The following is a 22,607-nucleotide window of genomic DNA, read 5'->3' on the forward strand; positions in this document are numbered from 1 at the left end:
GAAAATGATCATTAATTAAAGACTTTCTAAATATATGAATACCTGGATGGTTTTTGTTTTGGAGTGGGGATGCCAAGTAACTTTTGCAGGGTACCATAGCTGGTATGGCTTTATTGTTAGTTAAAGAGAGCAGCATTATTAAGTGAGCCCCAGAAAGAAACGTAGCATAAACCAGGCCAGCTACATCCTGATCTCAAGCTGAGGCCTAGGAAGAATCTGCAAACAAACAGAAGAGAAGTAGTTACAGGCAGGTAGCCGTGTTGGTCTGAGTCGAAGCAAAATAAAAAAATTCCTTCAGTAGCACCTTAAAGACTTGAAGACCTTAAAGACTTGAAGAAGTGTGCATGCACACGACAGCTCATACCAGAAGAGAAGTACTCATCCATTCTGAACAGCAAAAAACACCAAGAGAAGCCTCAGACATCTTCTAAAAATAGTGGAGCCATAACAGTGGGACGAACCCACAGAACGGGAACATCTATCAGGCCAGTGAAATTGTAACACCCAGAAGTTTAAAAACGAAGAACAGTGAATGAGATCCACAGTATTCTAGCATGAGAGAGTTAGTTGCCAATGCCACAATGGAGGGGCCTGGAAATTTTAAGAGCCATTCTACAAATCGTGCTGAAGGAGGGATCAAAATTCTGGCTGTGTACTTCAGACTGGCGGGAAGCTGGGGAGAGAAAACGGCATGAAAATCTTTCTTGTGTACAAACTAGCATATTAAGGATTACAATATTTAAAAAGATACTTAAGTATACCTTCCAAAAAAAAAAACAGAAGCTTTTCTATTGGGGCTGATGGATAATGGAATTGCAAAAAGTGACCAGAGATTTTTTATGTATGCCATGGCCGCCACTAGATTACTAATTGCTCAAAAGTGGAAGTCACATGAGTTACCTCAGATTACGGAGTGGCAAACAAAGCTATTAGATCTTATGGAAATGGCCAAACTGACTTATAGAATACGGGACCAGGGTGACGAGAAATTCCATAGAGAATGGAGTAAATTTGTAGACTTTGCTAGGATGAACTATAAAGGAATGAAAACGTTGGCGGTTACGAGTTAAATCCTATATTTGTGATCTTAAGAGAAAGTTGAAATACGCGAGAGGACGGAACTAACTTACCTGCTGAGGGGGTGGGGGGAAGTCAGAGCTGGGGACAGCTATGTATCACATGGATTAATGTGTGTTGTTTAAATTGTTAAAAAATGGAAAATCAATAAAAATTTAATGGTTAAAAAAATTAATGGTTAAAAATTTAATGGTTAAAAATATTAAGGATTACAATAATGCTTCTACCTGGTCTATTAAATTTCTACATGAAGGGTGTACGGACACACACTTGTGTGCTTTAAATTGGGGAAGCGTTTAAAAAAGGTGAAGAAGAAGAAAGAAGAGGAGGAATCTTTATTATGGCCATAGGTCAGCAAAAGCACCTACATCCATAAGTTGTTGTTGTTGTTGTTGTTTAGTCGTGTCTGACTCTTCGTGACCCCATGGACCAGAGCACACCAGGCACTCCTGTCATCCACTGTAGTGCATGCTAAATAGTCAATAGGGCAACTGTAGAAGTTGGGTGTACAAATACTCATTCTCTCAATTATGACAGACCAGCATAAGACAAAAACACATAAAGCACATACATAAAGGGTTGTTCAGATCAAATTGGCATCTTTCCTGTCATTTGTTCCTGCAATAAATAAAATTATTAATTGACTCCATCCCCCCAGGCAGGAACGAACAAAAATAATGTGAGAGTAAAGCTTGTTTATTAAAGGTGCCAAGAGACCTGTGGCGGGCAAAAACCACTTCTAGAAACATTAAGGTAGTAAGCTGGTGTTACTCTGAAACTTGTAGAGACCCACACATTTTGTAAATAAGTAGTTTATTACAAAAGGCAGCACATGTCCCAAAACAAAGTTCTCACAAGGAACTTGATCCTCTAAAACAGCTTCACTGAAACTTCCTGTCCCTCAGGGAAGTAGAGAATGTGAAACAACATTTTTTTACAAACCAAATGGTTTCTCTGGAGAAAAACAATATTCAACTACAACACTGAAAGTTGTTGGTTTAACACTGAAAGTTGTTGGTTTAAACAACAACAAAAACAAAAACACCATTAATAATATGAACAAGCCCTCAGATATTACCAGTGTATTGTGGTGTGGAAATCACCTTGCCCATAAAAAGTTGGGCAATGGTGTTGTTATTCAGATCCTCAAGCTTTTGTTTCCAGGAAAATGCTGTGATGGAAACAGGGAAGTTAATCTAACTCAGGTGTCCTGTCTGAATTCAGTTTCTGCCATTGTTGTATTCAGCCTCTCCATTTTCCCACTGAGGAAAAATTTGGCCATGCTTCCTTCACTTCCTATATTAATCTCCTGTTTAGCAACCTAAAAATGTAAACAGATGCGATAATTCACCTCGGCACTGGTCACTATGGTGATTTTTCTACAGTTGTTCTGCAGGGGAGTGTTTTGCAGGAAATATGGTTATAATTAAAGAGCTCTTTAAAAAAAAATCAAAAAATCATATCCTTGTGAGCTTCACCTCACCCAACCCCACATACCAGTAGTTATTCTATGGGAAGTCCAAACAGAGACAAAAACAAAGAGAGCTTCCAGCATTTGAAGTGGGGCTCTAGGGTAGGGGTGGCTCATCTGTCTACCTCCAAGTGTCATTGGACTGCCAGCACCCCTGGTCAGTCTGGCCAATGGTGGACCACAGGCACAATTACTGCCTATGCAAACCAGCACCCAGCATGAAGAAGAGGGCAACAGGGGAATTACTGTCTGATCTATGGGCTGTTTCTGCATATCTTACATATGAGGACCTGGGTTTCACAAAATTGCACAACACGTAGAAATTGGACAATATTTTAGAGGTGTCCTATTTACTATTCTGCTTTCTCACTAAAGGCCTTAGTGCATAAAACTGTGTTTCTGTGCTACATACTGGTACATGGATTTAGAAATTAAAATCTCGTTCCCACATCACTACAACTTTCAAATGGGATAAGTAAAATACCAAGAGATGAAAGAAGGCAATAGGTGCATGCTTGCGTTTCCTACCCCTTCTGGAGTTAAAAACAAAATAAAATCCTAGATATTAACCACACCATTGAAGTCAACGTGAAAACTCAAAAGAGGAATGGTTTCATGTAACGTCAACTTCGGCTCCTTTAGCAATACAAGTCTCCCTTTATCTATATATAGTACATAAATTTCACACCAATTATCGTCTCTGTCAAAGCATGCAAAGACTGTTTTTTGATGGCAGTCCATTCTGTAACAAGATGCAATTAATAAGTTGCACTGTACTCTTTTGGCCCAAATCCCTTGCTACTTTTTTTAATCATGTCCCAAGCAGCTCCAATCCAAGTGCTCACTGCTTGGTTAGCATTTAACAAGCCAATGTTTCCATTCTTGTGCCGTAACTCTACTCTCAGGATTTCTGTTTGCCTGGCATGTAGCTATTGCAGCCTAGCATCATGATTAATGGATACTCTCTCTGCAGTTGAAAGCAGCCTTCAGGTCAACCTGTATCCACAACACAGCATCACATTTGCTGAGCAAATGTTACACGAGTAGAAGCAATTTTGATGTGCTGGTTTGAGCAACTCATGCTCCCTTATCCCCCACTGAAATATGCTGGAAAATACCAAGCACATCACAATCCAATTCACCTCACTTTACCACATAATAAAGACAGTAGTGCAAATAAATAAAACTGGCCATCACTGATACAAAAAAACCAGTATAATGTGCAACCCCCACAATATTCTGAGCAAAGCTCTTTGGAAGCATCACAAATTAGTCCCCCAAAGTTGGTAACATACAAGGTGTTTTTTTTAAAACTAGCCAGCTTGTCCACACATACTGTATATCTTCACCATCTGCAAACTAAAAGCAAAAGATTAAAAAGTCCCACCCCAATTACATTTGTCACAGGAGAGTGACTATGAGCCCATAGCTCTGTCATGACTCTTCATAGAATCATAGAATCGTAGAGTTGGAAGAGACCCCAAGGGCCATCCAGTCCAACCCCCTGCTGAGCAGGAAACACCATCATAGCATTCCTTACATATGGCTGTCAAGCCTCTGCTTAAAGACCTCCAAAGAAGGAAACTCCACCACACTCCTTGGTAGCAAATTCCACTGTCAAACAGCTCTTACTGTCAGGAAGTTCTTTCTAATGTTTAGGTGGAATCTTCTTTCTTGTAGTTTGAATCCATTGCTCCATGTCCACTTCTCTGGAGCAGCAGAAAACAACCTTTCACCCTCCTCTATATGACATCCTTTTATATATTTGAACATGGCTATCATATCACCCCTTAACCTTCTCTTCTCCAGGCTAAACATACCCAGCTCCCTAAGCCGTTCCTCATAAGGCATCGTTTCTAGGCCTTTGACCATTTTGGTTGCCCTCTTCTGGACACGTTCCAGCTTGTCAGTATCCTTCTTGAACTGTGGTGCCCAGAACTGGACACAGTACTCCAGGGTGAGGTCTGACCAGAGCAGAATACAGTGGTACTATTACTTCCCTTGATCTAGACGCTATACTCCTATTGTTTAGCCTGGAGAAGAGAAGGTTAAGGGGTGATATGATAGCCATGTTCAAATATATAAAAGGATGTCATATAGAGGAGGGTGAAAGGTGAAACAGTAAGAGCTGTTCGACAGTGGAATTTGCTGCCAAGAAGTGTGGTGGAGTCTCCTTCTTTGGAAGTCTTTAAGCCGGAATTAAGATTGCCGGAAGAAATATCAACAACCTCAGATATGCAGATGACACAACCTTGATGGCAGAAAGCGAGGAGGAATTAAAGAACCTTTTAATGAGGGTGAAAGAGGAGAGCGCAAAATATGGTCTGAAGCTCAACATCAAAAAAACCAAGATCATGGCCACCGGTCCCATCACCTCCTGGCAAATAGAAGGGGAAGAAATGGAGGCAGTGAGAGATTTTACTTTCTTGGGCTCCTTGATCACTGCAGATGGTGACAGCAGTCACGAAATTAAAAGACGCCTGCTTCTTGGGAGAAGAGCAATGACAAACCTAGACAGCATCTTAAAAAGCAGAGACATCACCTTGCCGACAAAGGTCCGTATAGTTAAAGCTATGGTTTTCCCAGTAGTGATGTATGGAAGTGAGAGCTGGACCATAAAGAAGGCTGATCGCCGAAGAATTGATGCTTTTGAATTATGGTGCTGGAGGAGACTCTTGAGAGTCCCATGGACTGCTAGAAGATCAAACCTATCCATTCTTAAGGAAATCAGCCCTGAGTGCTCCCTGGAAGGACAGATCGTGAAGCTGAGGCTCCAATACTTTGGCCACCTCATGAGAAGAGAAGAATCCTTGGAAAAGACCCTGATGTTGGGAAAGATTGAGGGCACTAGGAGAAGGGGACGACAGAGGACAAGATGGTTGGACAGTGTTCTCGAAGCTACGAACATGAGTTTGACCAAACTGCGGGAGGCAGTGCAAGACAGGAGTGCCTGGCGTGCTATGGTCCATGGGGTCACGAAGAGTCGGACACGACTAAACGACTAAACAACAACAAGCAGAGGCTTGACAGACATATGTCAAGAATGCTTTGATGGTGTTTCCTGCTTGGCAGGGGGTTGGCCTGGATGGCCCTTGTGGTCTCTTCCAACTCTATGATTCTATGATTCTATATGCACATGAAACAGCTTTGGATAGCATGAACAGCTGCATCGCACATATTCCCTGATTCAGGTCAACATACATCAGTATCCCAGACAAAGCCCAGGAGAGAATATAGACCCTATAAAAGACAGTCCACTTAGTATCTGGCACAAAAGGCAAACTCTCTCAAGAGACTACTTCATCCAAAGTATTTCTCATGCTTCCTTAAAAATGCATTTCTACTAAGGTTTTGTTCGTCTGTTTAATGATCAATTGATTTGAAAGCCAGATGACTGATCACCAAAAACACTGTTAGCACATCTTTTCAAGAGCTGACAGAGTGTGTCATTTAGCCACAAGAAGAGCTCACCCTATTAGATAAAGCATTCAGAGAGTCTCCAGAGATTATAAGGAAGTATTGAACCAGCACAGCTTTCCTCCAACTAATTTCATAAAGGACTTGTTTTAAAGGAATGGCAATTGTGAAACGCTCACCCCTTCGAAGTCTTAAGCAACAACATGCAAGGAAGGTAGAAGAGGCTTCCTTGCCTAAAATCCACCTACCCAGCTGTCAGGGACAACGGCTACATCTGGCTTACTTGATTTGCTGTATGCAGACATGCTTGCCTCAGGTGAGAAGCTTTTCAAGAGACCAGTGAGACCTGTACAGTGGGAACCGGGCTACAACAGCTGGCAATTGGAACTTGTGTTGTTGACAACATGGGTGGAAATTTTCAGAAGATAAGACACAGTGTGCCATAGGAGCACTCCAGGGAAAACCAACTACTTCTCCCCCCACCCCATAGCTGTCAAGTTTTCCCTTTTCTCGCAAGGAAGCCTATTCAGCATAAGGGAATTTCCCTTAAAAAGAGGGAGAACTTGACAGCTATGCCCCCCCCCAAACCCAGTATTTATTCTTTTGATGGGTGTGAAGAGACCTTTGGGGTGTGAAGAGACCTAAGTGTATTTATGGTGTCTCTTTATATTAACATTAATGTTGCTAGCAATCTGGTACAGAGACCCACATTTAAAATGTAACACTTGGTAACATCAGAGAAAAACACATATACAAACAGATGTTTCTATGGAGACATCTATCTAAATAAATGCTCACAAGAGATCCAGGGCATGATGTCATTCAGGCCTCCTGTGGCCATAGCAACATGCCAGTATGTGCAGAAATATTTGGATTTTTTCCCCTGTCAAGTAATGGCATCAAATGAGCAACTTAATGGCCATATTTTTCAGTGGCATCCACCACGGCTGTGGCTTTGAAAATAAAAAAGTATTTATACAGGAGGCTATTTGATTACTGCAACCAGCCAGGCAACATGACTTATGGCATATCTGCAGTATCAAATTCCCACAAACAGTTGCTGACCCCGATAAAAAGGAAAATTTATATGCCCAAAGCAATATGTCATAGGTTCCTCATATCTATTCTTAGAAGATTTTGGCTCCTCCCTCCCCTATCAGGATATAAAACACACACATGGTTAGTTTCAATGTGCAGGAGTGCACAGCTAAGCCAGGGAAAGCTGAGGATTGTATCCTATGCAAGTCCTACTTAGAGTAAACCCATTGACATGAATAGCCATAATTTAATTCACCTCCATTAATTTCAATGGGTTTACTCTGAGTAAAGCTTGGTTAGATGCAACCTGCATGAAGTTTTCCACACATTTGTGTCTGTACATATTTTGTTTTGCAATATTTACATCACATTTTGCTAGTTATGGGATGGAAAGAACTATGTAAAACCCTGAAGCCAGTGCCCTCCAGATGTGCAGAGTCATCTCCTTGCTTCTGAGAGCAGCAAATATTGGTCAAATGTTCATCATTGCAACCTTAGGGACTAGAAACTCATATTTTATTTAATTTCATTTTTAACGAAAGCTGAGTTTCTTAGGATGCCCAGTTCTCTGTCTAGTACCAAATTCATTGTTTGCTCAATCAAAATAACAAGTAAGTCTGCAATCATAAGCACACTTACCAGAGAAGAAGGAGGACTTGCTGTCATGGAAGATTTAGAGGACACACCAGTGTGGAAGCTAAACAAGAACTCTATTGTCTCTCTTAAACAAGAACAGTAACAGGAAACTCCTAGCTCCACCCTGACACAACTATTTATTGATACTGTCCACACACTTGTTTCTGAGTAACAGGATTGCATTGGGCATATAGGGTTAGAATACCTTTGGGTGACCCTCTCTTCTCCTGCACAGGTGTTCTCATTCAGCATCACACAACATCACAAATCACCTGTAATCTGCTGTTGTTGTTAACCTCTTCTCCTTGCTATTCCTTGAAAACTATTTTTTTAAAAAACCAGTCAGATTCTGCCTATTTCTCCTTCCACAGAGTAAAACCAGAAAACCCAAATTGAGATTTTATTGACTGTGTTGCTTTAAGAGAGGGAAATGATGGAAACATATACTGTGGTTTCTTACAATGGATGGGTGAAGTCGGTTAATGGGGAACGAATGGTGTAATATTAAAATATGTGACCTTAATCTGTTGATCGCTACAGACGGCTATTTTAACACTTTTTTTGAGACTGCTTAATCCAGGCTGCTGACATCTGTTAAACGGAGGATGGCAACATAATCCAACTATTTACTACACACTGGATGAAAAGAGGAAGGGCAGGAGTAAAACAAAAAATAACCTTTTCAGCAAATCATACGCACCAGCTGTTACTGAGCTGTGTCACTTTACACTGTAGGTATATCTGAATGTTTCTTCATATATAAAAGGGCTCTGCAGATAGAAAACTAGCATGTCAGGATAGAGACTAGGCCAGAACCCACCCACCCCCTCTTGACAGGCTAGCTTTTGATGTGCAGTGCATTTAAGCATGTGATTCTTTCACCATATAAAGAGCAACTACAATAGGAGAGGAAGCAGACTCACTAGAATTCATAGTTTCAACATCTAGTTAATATATATTCTTTGTTTTTGTTTCAAAATGGTGGGAAATTACAGGAAAATGCATTATTCAGGAGATATGGTAGGGTGTCCTGGCCTGTGTTTAGTTCCAGCTTCTGTACCACCTTGGAGCTGAATGGCTGATAGTGGCAGACTATGAGTTCAAAGTCCCAGATTTACCTCTTCACTGCACTAATGCATGGAGCCTATGCAATTTAAACCACTCTTCCACGCTGCAGGTGCCTAACTGGTAATAACTACCATCCACATAGAATGGAAAGGTGGGAAAGACCTTGATGGTCATCTAGTGATTCTAGCCACTGAGCCCCCTGCCTTAGTACAGGACAGCTAAAGGTGAAACATTCCTCCTTAGTTCTCATGTACAATGGTACCTCGGGTTACGAACACAATCCATTCCAGGTCGCAGTTCGTAACCCGAAAAGTTCGTAACCCGAACCGCCATTTTGCGCATGCGCAAAGCACTATTTTCGCACTTTGCGCATGCGCAAACCGTGTGCGCCGCTTCTGCGCACGCGCAGAACATGCGTGCGGCGAAAATACTTCCGGGTTTGCGCAGTTCGTAACCCGAGGTGTTCGTAACCCGAGGTGTTCGTAACCCAAGGTACGACTGTACCTCTCCCACACAGGGATGTGATTAGTTTTGTAATTGTGAAACAAAAATCCTGCCCACTCTTCCATAGTGCAGAATCAGCAAAAGATAAACGAGAGAAAAAGAGTGTCTTCTTTTTTAAATAGTTTTTGAGCTTATGGCACAGACAGGATTAAAGCTTTGGACTTAATAGGTTGCTGAAATGCATTGTAACTATTTGCAAACTTAGTTAACTACAAGCCAAACTATGGAAGGACTGGAGTCCAGGCAGAATAGTTCGGCATTATACTGCAGTGTTAGTTTGTGTCACTAAAGGTAAAGGGTAAAGGGACCCCTGACAGTTAAGTCCAGTCACAAACAACTCTGGGGTTGCAGTACTGATTTCACTTTACTGGCCAAGGTAGACGGCATACAGCTTCCAGGTCATGTGGCCAGCATGACTAAGCCACTTCTGGCAAACCAGAGCAGCGCACGGAAAGGCCATTTACCTTCCCGCTGGAGCAGTACCTATTTATCTACTTGCACTTTCACGCTTTTTCGAACTGCTAGGTTAGCAGGAGCTGGGACCGAGCAACGGGAGCCCACCCCGTCACAGGGATTTGAACTGCCGACCTTCCGATCGGCAAGCCCACGTCACTAGCAGTTAGTAAAAACACCTGCCTTTTAAGTAATTAGGTAAGCCTGTTGTGTGTGTGTGTGTGTGTGTGTGAGTGACACACACAGAGAGAGATTCTGAACAACTGCATATAATTTATATAAGCAGCAAGCATTTATCTTAATAAACCTCTCATCTTCAACAGACCGGGGGGGGGGGGAAACGTAAGGGTATACAGAGCCCGGAACAAATTTCATGATAAGGTGTGAGAAGCATAGCTGCCAAGTTTTCCCTTTTCTCGTGAGGAAGCCTATTCAGCATAAGGGAAAATCCCTTTAAAAAAGGGATAACTTGGCAGCTATGGTGAGAAGTGAAAAAGCATTTTCCTTGCAGCAAGGAGTTCCCTAATTCAGCTGTCCTCGAGTGAAATACAGACATTAGCTCTGGGAGGGAATCTGACTCAGCTTTCCATTTCCAGAAGTATATGCTGTTGCGAGACCACAGTGGTTCATACTGAGCATGTGTGAGAATTTTCTTATTGCCTCATAGAGTAACATTTGCCAGGAAAGTACCTTTTAAATAAAAACTACAAATATGTTACACTGCTACTAGGTAACAGCACATACCAAATGTCCCCCTTTGACCTTACAGAACATTTCCCCAAAAGCCCCAGTACAAACAGAAGCATTTTCTCCTAAGTCCACCTCAGCGAACTCTATGGGCAGAAACCGACATCACCCATCAAAATGCCAGAATCAAACATCAAACATTCAGCTCATTCAGAATAAGTCATTTCCTAGCCTTTCTAACCCAAGTTTGGCATGGACCATTCTCAACCCGCCTCTCCTACACTGCCAAGTTTCAACTCAAGGAACTATTTCCTAACCATAAGCCGAAGAACCTACTGCCCCCCGATTTCTTATTATAATGGCAGAATGGGATTCAGGCAACTCATTCCTAGCACAGAGCCATGTGCAGCACAGTCCATTTTGTTATCTCATTCTCCTTTATAGGAAATTGCTTTACGCCTGGTCAGACCACTGGTCAATGCTGGAACTCACCATGAATACCTCCCTTGTTCTCTTAGAATGGCAATGGCGCCCACCTGAGAGGTGCCAGAACTGAGTTCCAGATTGGGGGGGGGGAGCCCTGCCACTGGTCCATCTTGCTCTGCCCTGTCTCTGGCTGGCAGCAGCTGCTCTTCAGAGGCTCTTTCACATCACCTTCCACCTGGAATCTTTTAACTGGGAAGATGCCAGGGATTGAACCCAATACCAGCTGCCTGCCCAGGAGCTGCTCTGCCGCTAAGCTACAGTCCGTCCGTCCCCCAACTTATTCCCACAGAGGTCCTGTCCAAACTCAGGCCTGCTTAGCTTCAGCAAGGTTGCTCTATCAAGCACCTTCAGACTGTAACCAGGCCTTATGTTCAAGTAGCACATTCAGAAGAAGGGATGGACGGTTGTTGAGCTTCCCTTGCCCTTCCTTCTGCATGGCATCAGGTAGCCAGGCACTCGCTATCTCTCCTTTTCTTTTAAAGAAAGGTAACAATACTCAGCAAAAGCTAGATTCCAAAACATTTCAGAAGTGTACATACCAGGCACCATACATCTAATCTGCTAAACAGTTTTTCTCACACAAATATCCAGTGCACAGTAATTGTCCCAGAATAAAAATAGTATTAGAGATTTTCAGAAGTGAAGCTAATATTGGCCAGTGTACAAGGTTAGTCATATTTAGTCTCGCTGAAATTAATATTTTAAAAAAGTTCTAAGTCAAATTCAAGATATTACTATTAGTATATAAAGCCTTTAAGTTGACTTGAGGGATTGCCTTACCCTGTATGCCCCCGCTCAACTGCTTCTATCTGCAGAACTGACATTTTTACAACTGCCACATAATGTTTGTTCCTCACTTGCAAGGAACTGATCCTTTAGTGTAGCAGCACCTACACTTTGGAACATTATTTTTGGCACCTCTTAAAAGCATTTTTAAAGACAAGTCTATCCAGACATGTCATTTTAACTTTGTGCATTTGTTTTAAAACTACTGATTTTATTTATATTTTAATACTGTAAATGTTATGCCAACTTGGTGTTAGTGCTTGATTTCAATAGTATTTTAATCAATAACTTAATATGATTCTATGCTTTGATGTTATTAATTAAACAGTACATACATTTTGTCAATTAAAATATACTTAATTTTCTTAAGGCCATTAATTTCAATGTGACGACTCTTGAGTATGACTGTTGGCTATCACTCAATGTATTTTAGCCTGGAATGTGTAACCTGTGAATGCTAATCAGGATAGAAAAAGAAACTCAGGTGTGCAATCTAAACTTGTAAAGTATGGCAGAGCTAACCTGGTGCTCTCCAGATACTGCTGGACTATAAATTCCATCACCTGTGATCACTCCCCGTTCTAGCTGGGGCTGGAGAGAGCTGAAGTCCAACAATATCTAGAGGATATTTTACAGAACTTAAAAACAATGTTTTTGATGTCATTGGGGTATATGTAGCCAACATATTCCACCTATTATTACTCACAAACATACTCAGCAATACAAATATTGGGGGGGGGGGAGATGTAAGATAAGGCTGAAGAAGCAGAGGGAGAAATTACTTGATCTTGCTGAAGACGATGTCAACATCGGTGAGAGTCACGTTCTTGCTATCAATCACATGGCAATCCTTACACAACTTGGACCAGTTTTTCCCATGCATCTCTTTCCCCGTGGCTCTCGTATCCCCGTGGATAGCAAATTTCCTGAAAGCCTCTTCAAGAGCACTTAACTCTGGCCCACTGGCCCCGTCGTGGGAGCTGTTTGAGTCGCAGGATAACCTTTTGGCTGCTTTCTCTTTTGCGGAATCTGCAGGAGACCTTGGAGGTGTTTTGTTCACATGCTTGGTGAGTTTACTTGTGTTGTCAGCCATTGTGCTAAAGAGAAGATGGAGAAGAGGAAGTTGATTCTTTGTAGGCCACTGCTTGCATTAAAACAAAAACCAGACCAATCTAAACAGAATTGCCTTGCTTTTGGCCTTTTTGGAAAATACAGCAATATGCAATTTTTTGTTCTGTTTCTCTTAAACTGCTCTCACAACTGAAAAGTATTAATTCCAAAACAGATGTCAGGTGAGGGATGGCTTGTTGACATGAGAGAATGAGGCCCAGTCTATAAATGCTGCAATCTGAGGTAGTAGAGGGACTGCACCATTTCAGGATGCCAGTAAAGAATGACATTATTGAATACTTCCCTGTGTAAAACTCTCAGCCAGAAGAAAACCAACATATCAAGCCTAAAATGTCATAAACTAGGCTGTTCCCTACTCTGCTAGTCTTCTACTTCCACCCCCCACAATGCTCTCTTAGCCTTTTTTTTATTAACAGCAGCACAAATGGAGATAGCCAGGTGCTGGAAAACTGGGACTGGTCTCAGTGGCGGACCTTGGCACCTCAAATTTCAGAGGCACCCTGTGCAGCGCCAAAATCCAGTACCCCTGTCCCGCCTCCCATTGAAGCAATCGTGGTGGAAGAAGAAGAAGAGTTTGGATTTGATATCCCGCTTTATCACTACCCTAAGGAGTCTCAAAGCGGCTAACATTCTCCCTTCCCTTCCTCTCCCACAACAGACACCCTGTGAGGTGGGTGGGGCTGAGAGACTTCAGAGAAGTGTGACTAGCCCAAGGTCACCCAGCAGCTGCATGTGGAGGAGTGGAGACGCGAACCCGGTTCCCCAGATTACGAGTCTACCGCTCTTAACCACTACACCACACTGGCTCTCTCCGGCGCTTCAGAAGCACCATGCCTGGTACAACTGCACCGGTCGCACTCCCCTAGTCTTCCACTGGTCTCGGCATGGGCTCTTGGCATGCTGGAGTGTGGTCTATAGCATTGGTTGAGAAACCGGCATGTCAAGTTAGAGCAGCCAGGCATAATCCATTTTATTTCTACAGCATATTGCAAATACTTATTGAATACGGGAATTATTTGGACTGTGGCAGGAAACCACGCACTACCCATGAAAAAACATAGTGTGACCTTTTGGAATAATCAAATGAAACTTTATTATCCAGCATGACACAAATCTTTAAAAAATACCAGGTCAAGTTGTTCATTGCATATTGTTAGAACAGTTGTTTTCTCAAATGTACTTAATGTAATCTGAAAAAATAACAACATAAAAGGCATGCACACCCTGGCTAAAATCTCCATTCCTACTTTATTTGGCCAGATATGTAGACTAGGCCTCAGCCTTCAGAGACCTAACACCATGGACAGAACTTTCATATCTCTTATCTGCTTTTCAGTTTCCGTTGTTCATTCAAGTGCCAACCAGGAAGCATTGAGAGCTCAAGCAAGAAGAGATCAAGCAAAGTATGTCTGTGTGAGTGTCAAGCCTAAGATGGCATTTAGGGCGAATCATTAGCAGTTTGGAAAAAACGATTCATATTTTTAAAATTTCCTTTCAAGGGAATTGTTATTCCACTTTTGTAAGCCCAAGCGAACAGTCTTAAGTGGGTGACAGTGTGAGCAGCAGCATATCGGGGGGGGGGAGTGCAGGATAGGTGCCAGTGATAAGGCCAATGAGACAGATGAACAGAAGGGAGCGGGAAGCCCTGTTCCATCTCCCAGTTTGCCCCATGGCGTCTCATCCTGTACTCTCCAAATACAAGGGGGGAAGCCATGGATGACACAGCAGCCTTTCCCAGACAATCAGGGAACAGCAAAGGAGGAGGAGGAGGAGGAAGAGGAGGAGGAGGAGGAGGAGGAGGAGGAGGAGGTAGTGAGAGCCACCCATACAGGTGACAGTGGCAATGAATTGACTCTGGGGAGGCAGTCATGCCAGCTGTCCAAACCACAAAATCTGTTTACAAGAAATGGTGTTTTTTTAAAAAGGATTTTTTTTTTGGATCAAATTATTCATACCAGTATTTGAGCAACAGTAAGATTACCAGCGGCATGTTATTCTTTTTTAAGATAGCCTGGAAAATAAATCCACAGGCATTACTAGCCCATTAAGCCACCATCATGCAATCTGCCCTACAACATCCCCACCTGCTTTGGAAACCCCTCCCCAAATCTCTAGCCACTTTGAAAGTGGCTATTCTGAGCTACTCTCCCCTTTATATCTGCCAAGCAAGAAAAACATATGTGCACCCACTGCAAATATTCCTTGTGGCTATTTTAACTATTTAGGCTTTTAAAATTACTGTATGTTTATAGGCTTGGTGTATTTTTCAAGTCTCTGTATCTTATCAACCACAATTACCACATTTTCCATGTATAAGACACACCCTGTTTTGGGGGACTCCAAATAAAGAAAATGGGGGGAGATTGTATCCGTGTAAAAGACGACCCCCAGTTTTAAATGTATTTTTTAAAGAAGAAGAAACCTAGTCTTATACATAGAAAAATATGGTAATTCTCACTCTTCTTCCCACAAACTCCCAGAAGTTGCTCTAATTCACCATAGCTGCTATTTCTGCCAGGAGCTTTTCATCCTAGAAATTATCAGCCATGGAAGTTTCTGTTTCCCCATTGTACCTCCTGTCCTGAATCTGGCTCAGAGAGCTCTCTGGTCCTTGGTGTGCTTAAACCCCAGAAGTTCCTCAGGCATTATTGACACTTGCTTTTAAATTTTGTTGCCATCATCTTTGCTAGCACAACCAGCAACAGAAGGAATCCTAATGCTCAACCAGTAGGGGTTGTTTCCTGGTGCCCTCTCTCACCTAAAACCTCCCAAAGCTTTCTGCCCAAGAAGAAGACATTCAGATGACACGTCTCATGACACCTGTCAAGTGACAGACTTCCATTTTAGACAGAGCAGACATAGCATAGTCAGGATTACAATGGAAGTCTTGTTTTCAGCATAGACAGGCACAGAGGACAACCAGTCCATCAACAGTTCAACTACAGAGATCATGTCAGGACAGATAAGGGTGGAAGTGGGTAACGGCCGAGTAAGGATAATGGTTGTACAATTTATACTATTCCCTGTACAACAGATACTTGTTCCAGCCAGGGTTCATCAAGCACAGTGTATGTAGCAGGCTGAGACTGCAGCAATTTAGGGCCACAAGATTTTCTCCCCAGTATTACCCAACCAACAAGAACTACAAACCTTTGCAAGTGAAAAGGTTCATATATAAAGGTTTTAATTTCCACCTTCTGTCAGCCAAGGTCCTCAAAGTGCCACACAACATCAGATAAAAAGAAGCACAATAAAATACAAATAAAAACTGCTAAGAAGCAGCGAACGATGCAGCTGGAAGGACACTATTATATATATCATAAAAGCGGGAGACAGAATCCTATATATGCTAATAGCAGACACATTCTCTGAGTGTGCATCCTTATGTAGCTAAGAAAGTGACCAGGCAGCTCAGGGAAACTCCAAGGTTTGAAGAAGTACAAAATTTTACTGGGTGACCAAAGGGGGCAAAAGCAAAATTAAAGACCCCAAGCAACCCAACAAGGGCTGAGCATGTTTTGGCCACAAAACACAAAAAACAGGGTATCCTGAAAAGAGCAGGGCTGACTCACTGTTCCCATGTTTAAAACTAATATTCAGTTTTAAATCTTAAAAAGCCTGGTAGAAAAGAAATGAATTTAATGTCTTTCTTAAAGCACTCATTGAATCAACCAGGGAATCTACTCTGGGGAAATTCGCTAGAAGGGGAGCCATCTCCAAACAAAGTTTGTTTCTGGAACAGGTCAACTGTGCCTCAGATGCTATAATTTAGCACCAAACCTATAATCCTACTCTGTGATCACAATTCACTAGTGTGCTCCTCATAGATAGTTCCTGACAAAGCCACACAGCTGCATTTGGGGCCGGCTGAAGTTTCTGAATTGTCATCCTCAATGTCAGTCTGCAGTAGTCAAGAACTTACCAGCAAATGCACAATAATGGGAAGTTCCATATCAGACATCTATCAGAATAAGAGCTACACCCTGATTTGTAATATGCAAAGGTTCTGCAATATGCAAAGGCAGGGGAGATGAGGAATTCTGAAAAATGAGCAGTTTGCTCAGTTATGGCAATTTCCCCCACAAGTTTGTGGTCGAACACACAGGAAGCCTGGAGCATGTGTTCCAGTGAAAACTCCCACCATTGCTTTGGCTGCTGAGAATACAGGGTGTGGGGAGGAAAGAAATGAATGAATAGCCCCCCCCCATATGCTTAAAAACTGGAGGGTCACACTACTACTGTATGTGCTCCTGCAGTACTAAATAGGAACAGACATTCCCACTCACTGCAGATGTGGGCATCAAATTCAATCAACAACTGTTTGTGTGTCCTTGTGCAGCAGCTCCTGCTCATTTCATATAGGGCTTGCACAGAGAAAACTTCCTGATAACAGTACTTCCTATACTATATTGGTATTTTCATTCCATCTTTTGACAAAGCGTACTCAGAAAAACTGGATGGGCTGGGCGGACGCAGCAGGAGAATAGTTGTTTTCTTGTAATTCAGAGGATGATTAGCTTAAGGCCATCACTGTGAATGCATCTCTGGCCCAATTTTTATAAGCATCAGTAAGAATCAGCGTTAATGCAGCCTGTTTCTCAGTTCAGCTCAGGGCTGAATTAAGAGACATGTTTCTACGCTACACACAAAGTTGATTTTACTGTCAGCTGCTGCAGTTCTTCTGAGAACACGGGTGATCCAAGGCTCCCTTTAGGAAAGGAAACCCTAAAGAGAATTTACTGATTTTTCTGAGGGCACATAATGGCTAGGGACTGGGGGGTGGGCGATAGAACATGTTAGTTTACATAGGGGTTTTGCAGTTCCATACAGAACCTCTTTCCAAATTGACTTGTCTCTGTTTCCACTCTGGGGAGGGTAAAGCAGGTCCAGCTAGGCAGCTGTCCTAATCTCTCTATAAGACATTTGCAGAGAGAGTAATCAAAAATAAGGAAATGCTACATAACATGCTTTCCCCTACATTGCAAAAAATGGCTATGAAACTACCCACGTTTCTCCAAAAATAAGACACCGTCTTATATTTATTTTTCCACAAAAAACCACACTATGGCTTATTTTCAGGGGGTGTCTTATTTTTTTCCTCCTCCTCCTGCCGCGGCCGGCATTGCTGCTGCACCTATCACTATGTCTTATTTTCGGGGTATGGCTTATATTCCTTGAATGCTTAAAAATCCTGCTATGGCTTATTTTATTGGTATGTCTTAAAATATGAGAAACAGGGTATATCTGCTTTGCAAGAGATGTCTTTATTTCCCACCCTTTCTCCTAACACTACACAAAGTAACACAGCACAACAATACAAACTAGCATTAACACAAAAACAACGTGAACGATGGGAAGTGCCGTAGCTCAATGGTAAATCATCTACTTTACACACAGAAAGTCCCAGTTCCATCCTAGGCATTTCTGGGCAGCACGGGGGGGAAACCCAGTCAGAAATTCTGGAGAGTCGCTGCCACTCAGTGTGGACAAAACTGAGCTAAATAGAGCAATGGTCCGACTCTACAGGAGGCAGCCGACTCTGTTCCTAGTAACACTGTCAGCAATAAGGCTGATTACATTACAAAGGCCTGGGTAAACAAAACGGTTTTCATCTTGTGCTAAATGAGGACATGGTTTCATAATCAGGGGGCCACCCCTAACAATGCCCTGTCTCACATTGTCAAGCAGCCAGAAAGGGCAGTCCACATAAAGCACATTGCAGTGATCACATTTAGAAGATGGGTACCTGAGATCAAGATGTTCTAGTCCAGGAATGGCTACAGCTGGACAGACCAGCTGGACATGGGCATTCCTCCAGCAATAATGTGGAATCAAGGTGCGCTCTGAAACTGCAAACTTGGTCCTTCAGGTAAAGCACTATCCCATACAGAACTGGCCAACTCCCTAATTCCCAAACCTATAAACCACTGATCCACAGAACCTCAGACTTCCTGGGATTCACTTTCAGCTTACTGGCCCTCATCCAGCCCATAACTAAGACCAGACGCTGTTCCAGCACTTATAGCACCAAACAAAATGTGGGAAAGGCCAAAGTCCCAACAAGGCAAAGATTCTGAGATTTGCTCAATAAGAAACAACCTGACGAAAGATGGTGAGAGCTACTGCAGGCCAGTGAGCAGGAAGCCCTGCTGCTACAGGATTAATATATTTGCCTAACCATGTCACTTACTAGTAAAGCCGAGTTTGTGTCAGCCTAACCTACACGACAGGGTTGTTGTGAGAATGAAAGGGGGAAATGTGCATGCTCCTCGGAGGAATGGCAGCAGACGAACGGAGCAGTACGTAAACCCTGCACAGCTCCAAGAGGGAAGGCTGACCTGAGTGCCATGGGCCACCCATGCTGTATGAACACAAGAGCTTCCTGATAAAGGCATTCCACTTTTGCCGAAACTGGACATAATCTGTTTTTGGTTTTTATTAGATGGCAAATTAGAAAGGAACCACCTAAAACTCTAGTGCAAAAGGCCTTCAGGGTTTGCTTGAAAATCCTGCATGAAACTAGATGCTGTGTGTGCACTGGGAAGAGCAGCCATGCCATCATCCCGTTGCAGCCAAAGGGTGTCACAAAGGATCAGCATTTACATGGGTGACTTTAAACGCATCCCTGGGTCTCGTAGTAAACATTGCCACTGATAAAGAAAAGGATCACTGTTTCTTTTAGTGAGCTCTGAACAGCTGCCCTGTACAGCTCTAGGGTGCTGCACAGCTGCTGTGTGTGTGTGTGTGTGTGTGTGTGTGTGTGTGTGTGTGTGTGTGTCAGAGGCAAATTGAAGAGGTGGTGACTGCTTGAAGACATCAGAGAGAGATTTCAGGGTGTCAATTTCACTTTCCTGGCCCTATTGAATTTCTGCAATCTGACCATTTAATCCCCCACTCCATCCCCACCTTGTTAAATTCAGTTCTATGGAATATTGTTACCAGTTAATTAAACAGTTGTGCTCTATCCCATTTCAACACTGAGGTGGAAATGAACACAAAGCTGAAGTGTGATTACCTAAATCAGCCTGAAGAAGAAGAGCCACCAATATTTGCAGCACTTCCCTAATCATGTACTCACTGATCCTTACTCACCACAGGTGAGTGCCTGTTTGCAAGCCTTTTTCCAATTGTGGAGCTGGGTTGGGGGGCTAGAAACCATAAAATGCTGGTATCTAGTGCTATTTTTCTAGAAAAAGAGGTGCCAGAACTCACCATGACTGTCTCCCTTGTTCTCTGATAGGTGGCAAACTGAGTTCCAATGAGTTTGGGCTGAAAAACATCCTAATACTCAAATTTAAATTTGGGTGAAGCTTGACAAGATTGCATGAAGGGTGCCCTGGGGTGAAGGACCAGCTTTCCAAGGGAGAAGTCGGTTTTGCAGAGCCACCACATTGTGGGACAATGTCAGATGGGGAAAGGTTTCTAATGGTTTGGTGGCCTATCAGCTGATGGGATATTTGGCCCTTCCAGATGACCTAAGGCTGATGTAGATGACTCTCAGGTCTGGTCCCTGCGATCCAAACCCAGCTAGTGCTGCCAGTCTGTTATCCCAGTTTGTTCTTGCAGCTGCCACTCTCAACACAAGTTGAAAGTGGACATGCCTGACTTATCTTCAGGGGTGATACTGAAGGCAAGCAATAAGTGGAGGCCATGCCTTGCTTGTGAGCATCTAGACATCTGGGCACTGCTGAAAGCAGAACTCTTTTGAAAGTTGGACCTTTATGTGATCCAGCAAAGAAGTTCCTATAGTCTAATACAGGATAGAGTTAAGTGTTTCAGGGCTTTACAGAAAACAGGAATCAATTGGTGCAGTGGGGTGCAGAATATGCAAGCAGTGTTTTGCAATTCAAAACACCAATCCTAATTACATATTCAGTCATCTACCTATGCTAGCAAATCTCAGCACCAAGATAACCAATGACACAGAACACGGGGGATAAATGGAGAGTGGATTCTCTTGGATCAGCTGGTTGTCAGGTCTTGCTTACCGGTAAGTCCCTTTCAAAGTGCTGGCCAAGATAGAAACGGACTTAGGAAGAGACTGCAATTAAGGGGCGGGATTTGGGAAGCCCCTTTCAGAGTTCTATCTTGTGCCATGCTTTGAAAGGGGATTCTTCAGAGGGTCTTGTAGAGCACTATGCAAGACACACGCAGGACATGAAAGTCATCGGATGCTTTTTCGATATCAGCTGATGGGCAGGTACTCCCTGCTCTCGGGAGAACTCGTCATGACAGCTTTCTCTAAACAATTTTGTTTGTACATGTGTCTCATGCTCACATGCTGCATCACTTCTCCCCTCCTACATAACCATCCTCTCTAGCTGGGTGCCTTTCTGAGGCTGAGATAACAGAGCACAAAATATCTTCAGGTACAGAGCTAACATTCTGTGTTAGGTTTCAGGTGGTGTGCATTCGGCTCCCGCAAAAACTCATTTTGAGCGCTTCAAAGCAAAATGGGACTGGGTAGTTTGCATAGTCATAGCAAGCAAAGAATAATGTTCCAGGCCAAAGTGGCCATCTCTTCTCTTTTGCTTATAGCTACTCTGCGGCCTGTTTTGCACAATGAGCTACACCAAACTGCAGCTTAGCAAGATTACAGAAGCATGAGGACTCCTGGAGGGGAGCTTGCAGGCACTTTGCTCCTGCCCAGTCCTTTTTGCTGCTGTACAGTATCGTGAACGTTTGTTCTTGCTTCCGATTAGTGAGGAAAGAGCTTAACCACGAATCCTAGCTGGATGACGAGCCAAGCCAAACCTTGGTACAGCGCAGTGCAGCAGCAAAAAGGACTGGGCAGGGCAAAGCAGGTGTGAACCCAAACATTCATATGATCTCACTAAGCCAAGGTTTGGCTTAAGTGTGAGTACTTAAGTTGCCTCTTCAGATGTTGCAGCATGGCCAATGGCCAGGGATGAGGAGGGTTGTGGGTAAGCAGCTCCTGGGCCTATGGATCAGTTTTCCAGGGAGATTATGGATTCCCACCACATTAACAATCTTGTATGTGCTGTTCATCGTATTTTGCTTGCCAGAGGAGGAGATTGAAAGCTTGCACCTCTATTCCCTGAGATACAGTATGAGGTGACCTGAGAGGGCATTCTCTATGGTGGCACTGAGACTCAGCACCAACGCTGATGGAGCTATGCACCCAAGAGCATGTAATAAATAATAAATAATAAAAATACAGCTATGTGAGTTTATTGATTCATCATTACTCTGGAGGCATGTTTGTTTGCAGTGTCCACACAGTATCACCCTCATCAAAATGGCACCCCATTTTCTCCCCCATTATAATCTGACAAATACCTAATACATTAAAAAAAAAAACCTGCAGAAATGATAAATCTGCATTAAAGGGAGGAGATGTGGGACGGTGTTTTGATGAGCAGGACATCATAGAGATGCTGCAAAAACTAAACTGCAAGCATGAGTAGCAACAAACCCACAATAAACTCACATACACGAGTGCACTACCTTAATGTGAAGTCATTACGTTTTTCTCATTCATTGACAAAGAACAGAGAGGCATGCGTTTAGGCCTAGTTAGATAAGGTCATGAAATGGCACCTGCCAGAAATCCTATAATGAATGTGTGCTGAGCTGCAATAGGCCCCCTTTCTGGATGTGTCACCACCACCCCCTAAAAATATGGATGAGTAACACTGAAGGCATCCAGAACTGTGTAGACAGCAAAAACTCTCCCATTCTGGGAAAGGGAGGACCTTCTGCTGCCTGGGAAAAGGTGGAAACACCATGGAGAAAATACTGGAAGACAATGATTGGATGACGTCTTCATGTGGATACTTCATTAAAAGTTAGTACATATAGCAATTTCACATAAAAGGCCAGGCATGGAAGC

General features: G+C 42.9%; 1 protein-coding gene across 2 annotated transcripts in view; it reads right to left on the reverse strand.

Moving 5' to 3' along the window:
• The window catches only part of TPPP (tubulin polymerization promoting protein), a 43,660-nt gene that overhangs the window by 16,438 nt on the left and 4,615 nt on the right, over nt 1–22,607 (reverse strand). For both annotated transcript variants that reach the window (XM_035134878.3, XM_088656129.1), the window contains exon 2: nt 12,406–12,720. In XM_035134878.3, the coding sequence (XP_034990769.1) occupies nt 12,406–12,716 (311 nt within the window). In that variant the 5' untranslated portion in view covers nt 12,717–12,720. The remainder of the gene's footprint in view (nt 1–12,405; nt 12,721–22,607) is intronic.

This window comes from Zootoca vivipara, chromosome 12, assembly GCF_965207765.1.
Source record: "Zootoca vivipara chromosome 12, rZooViv2.hap1.1, whole genome shotgun sequence".
NCBI lineage: Eukaryota > Metazoa > Chordata > Lepidosauria > Squamata > Lacertidae > Zootoca > Zootoca vivipara.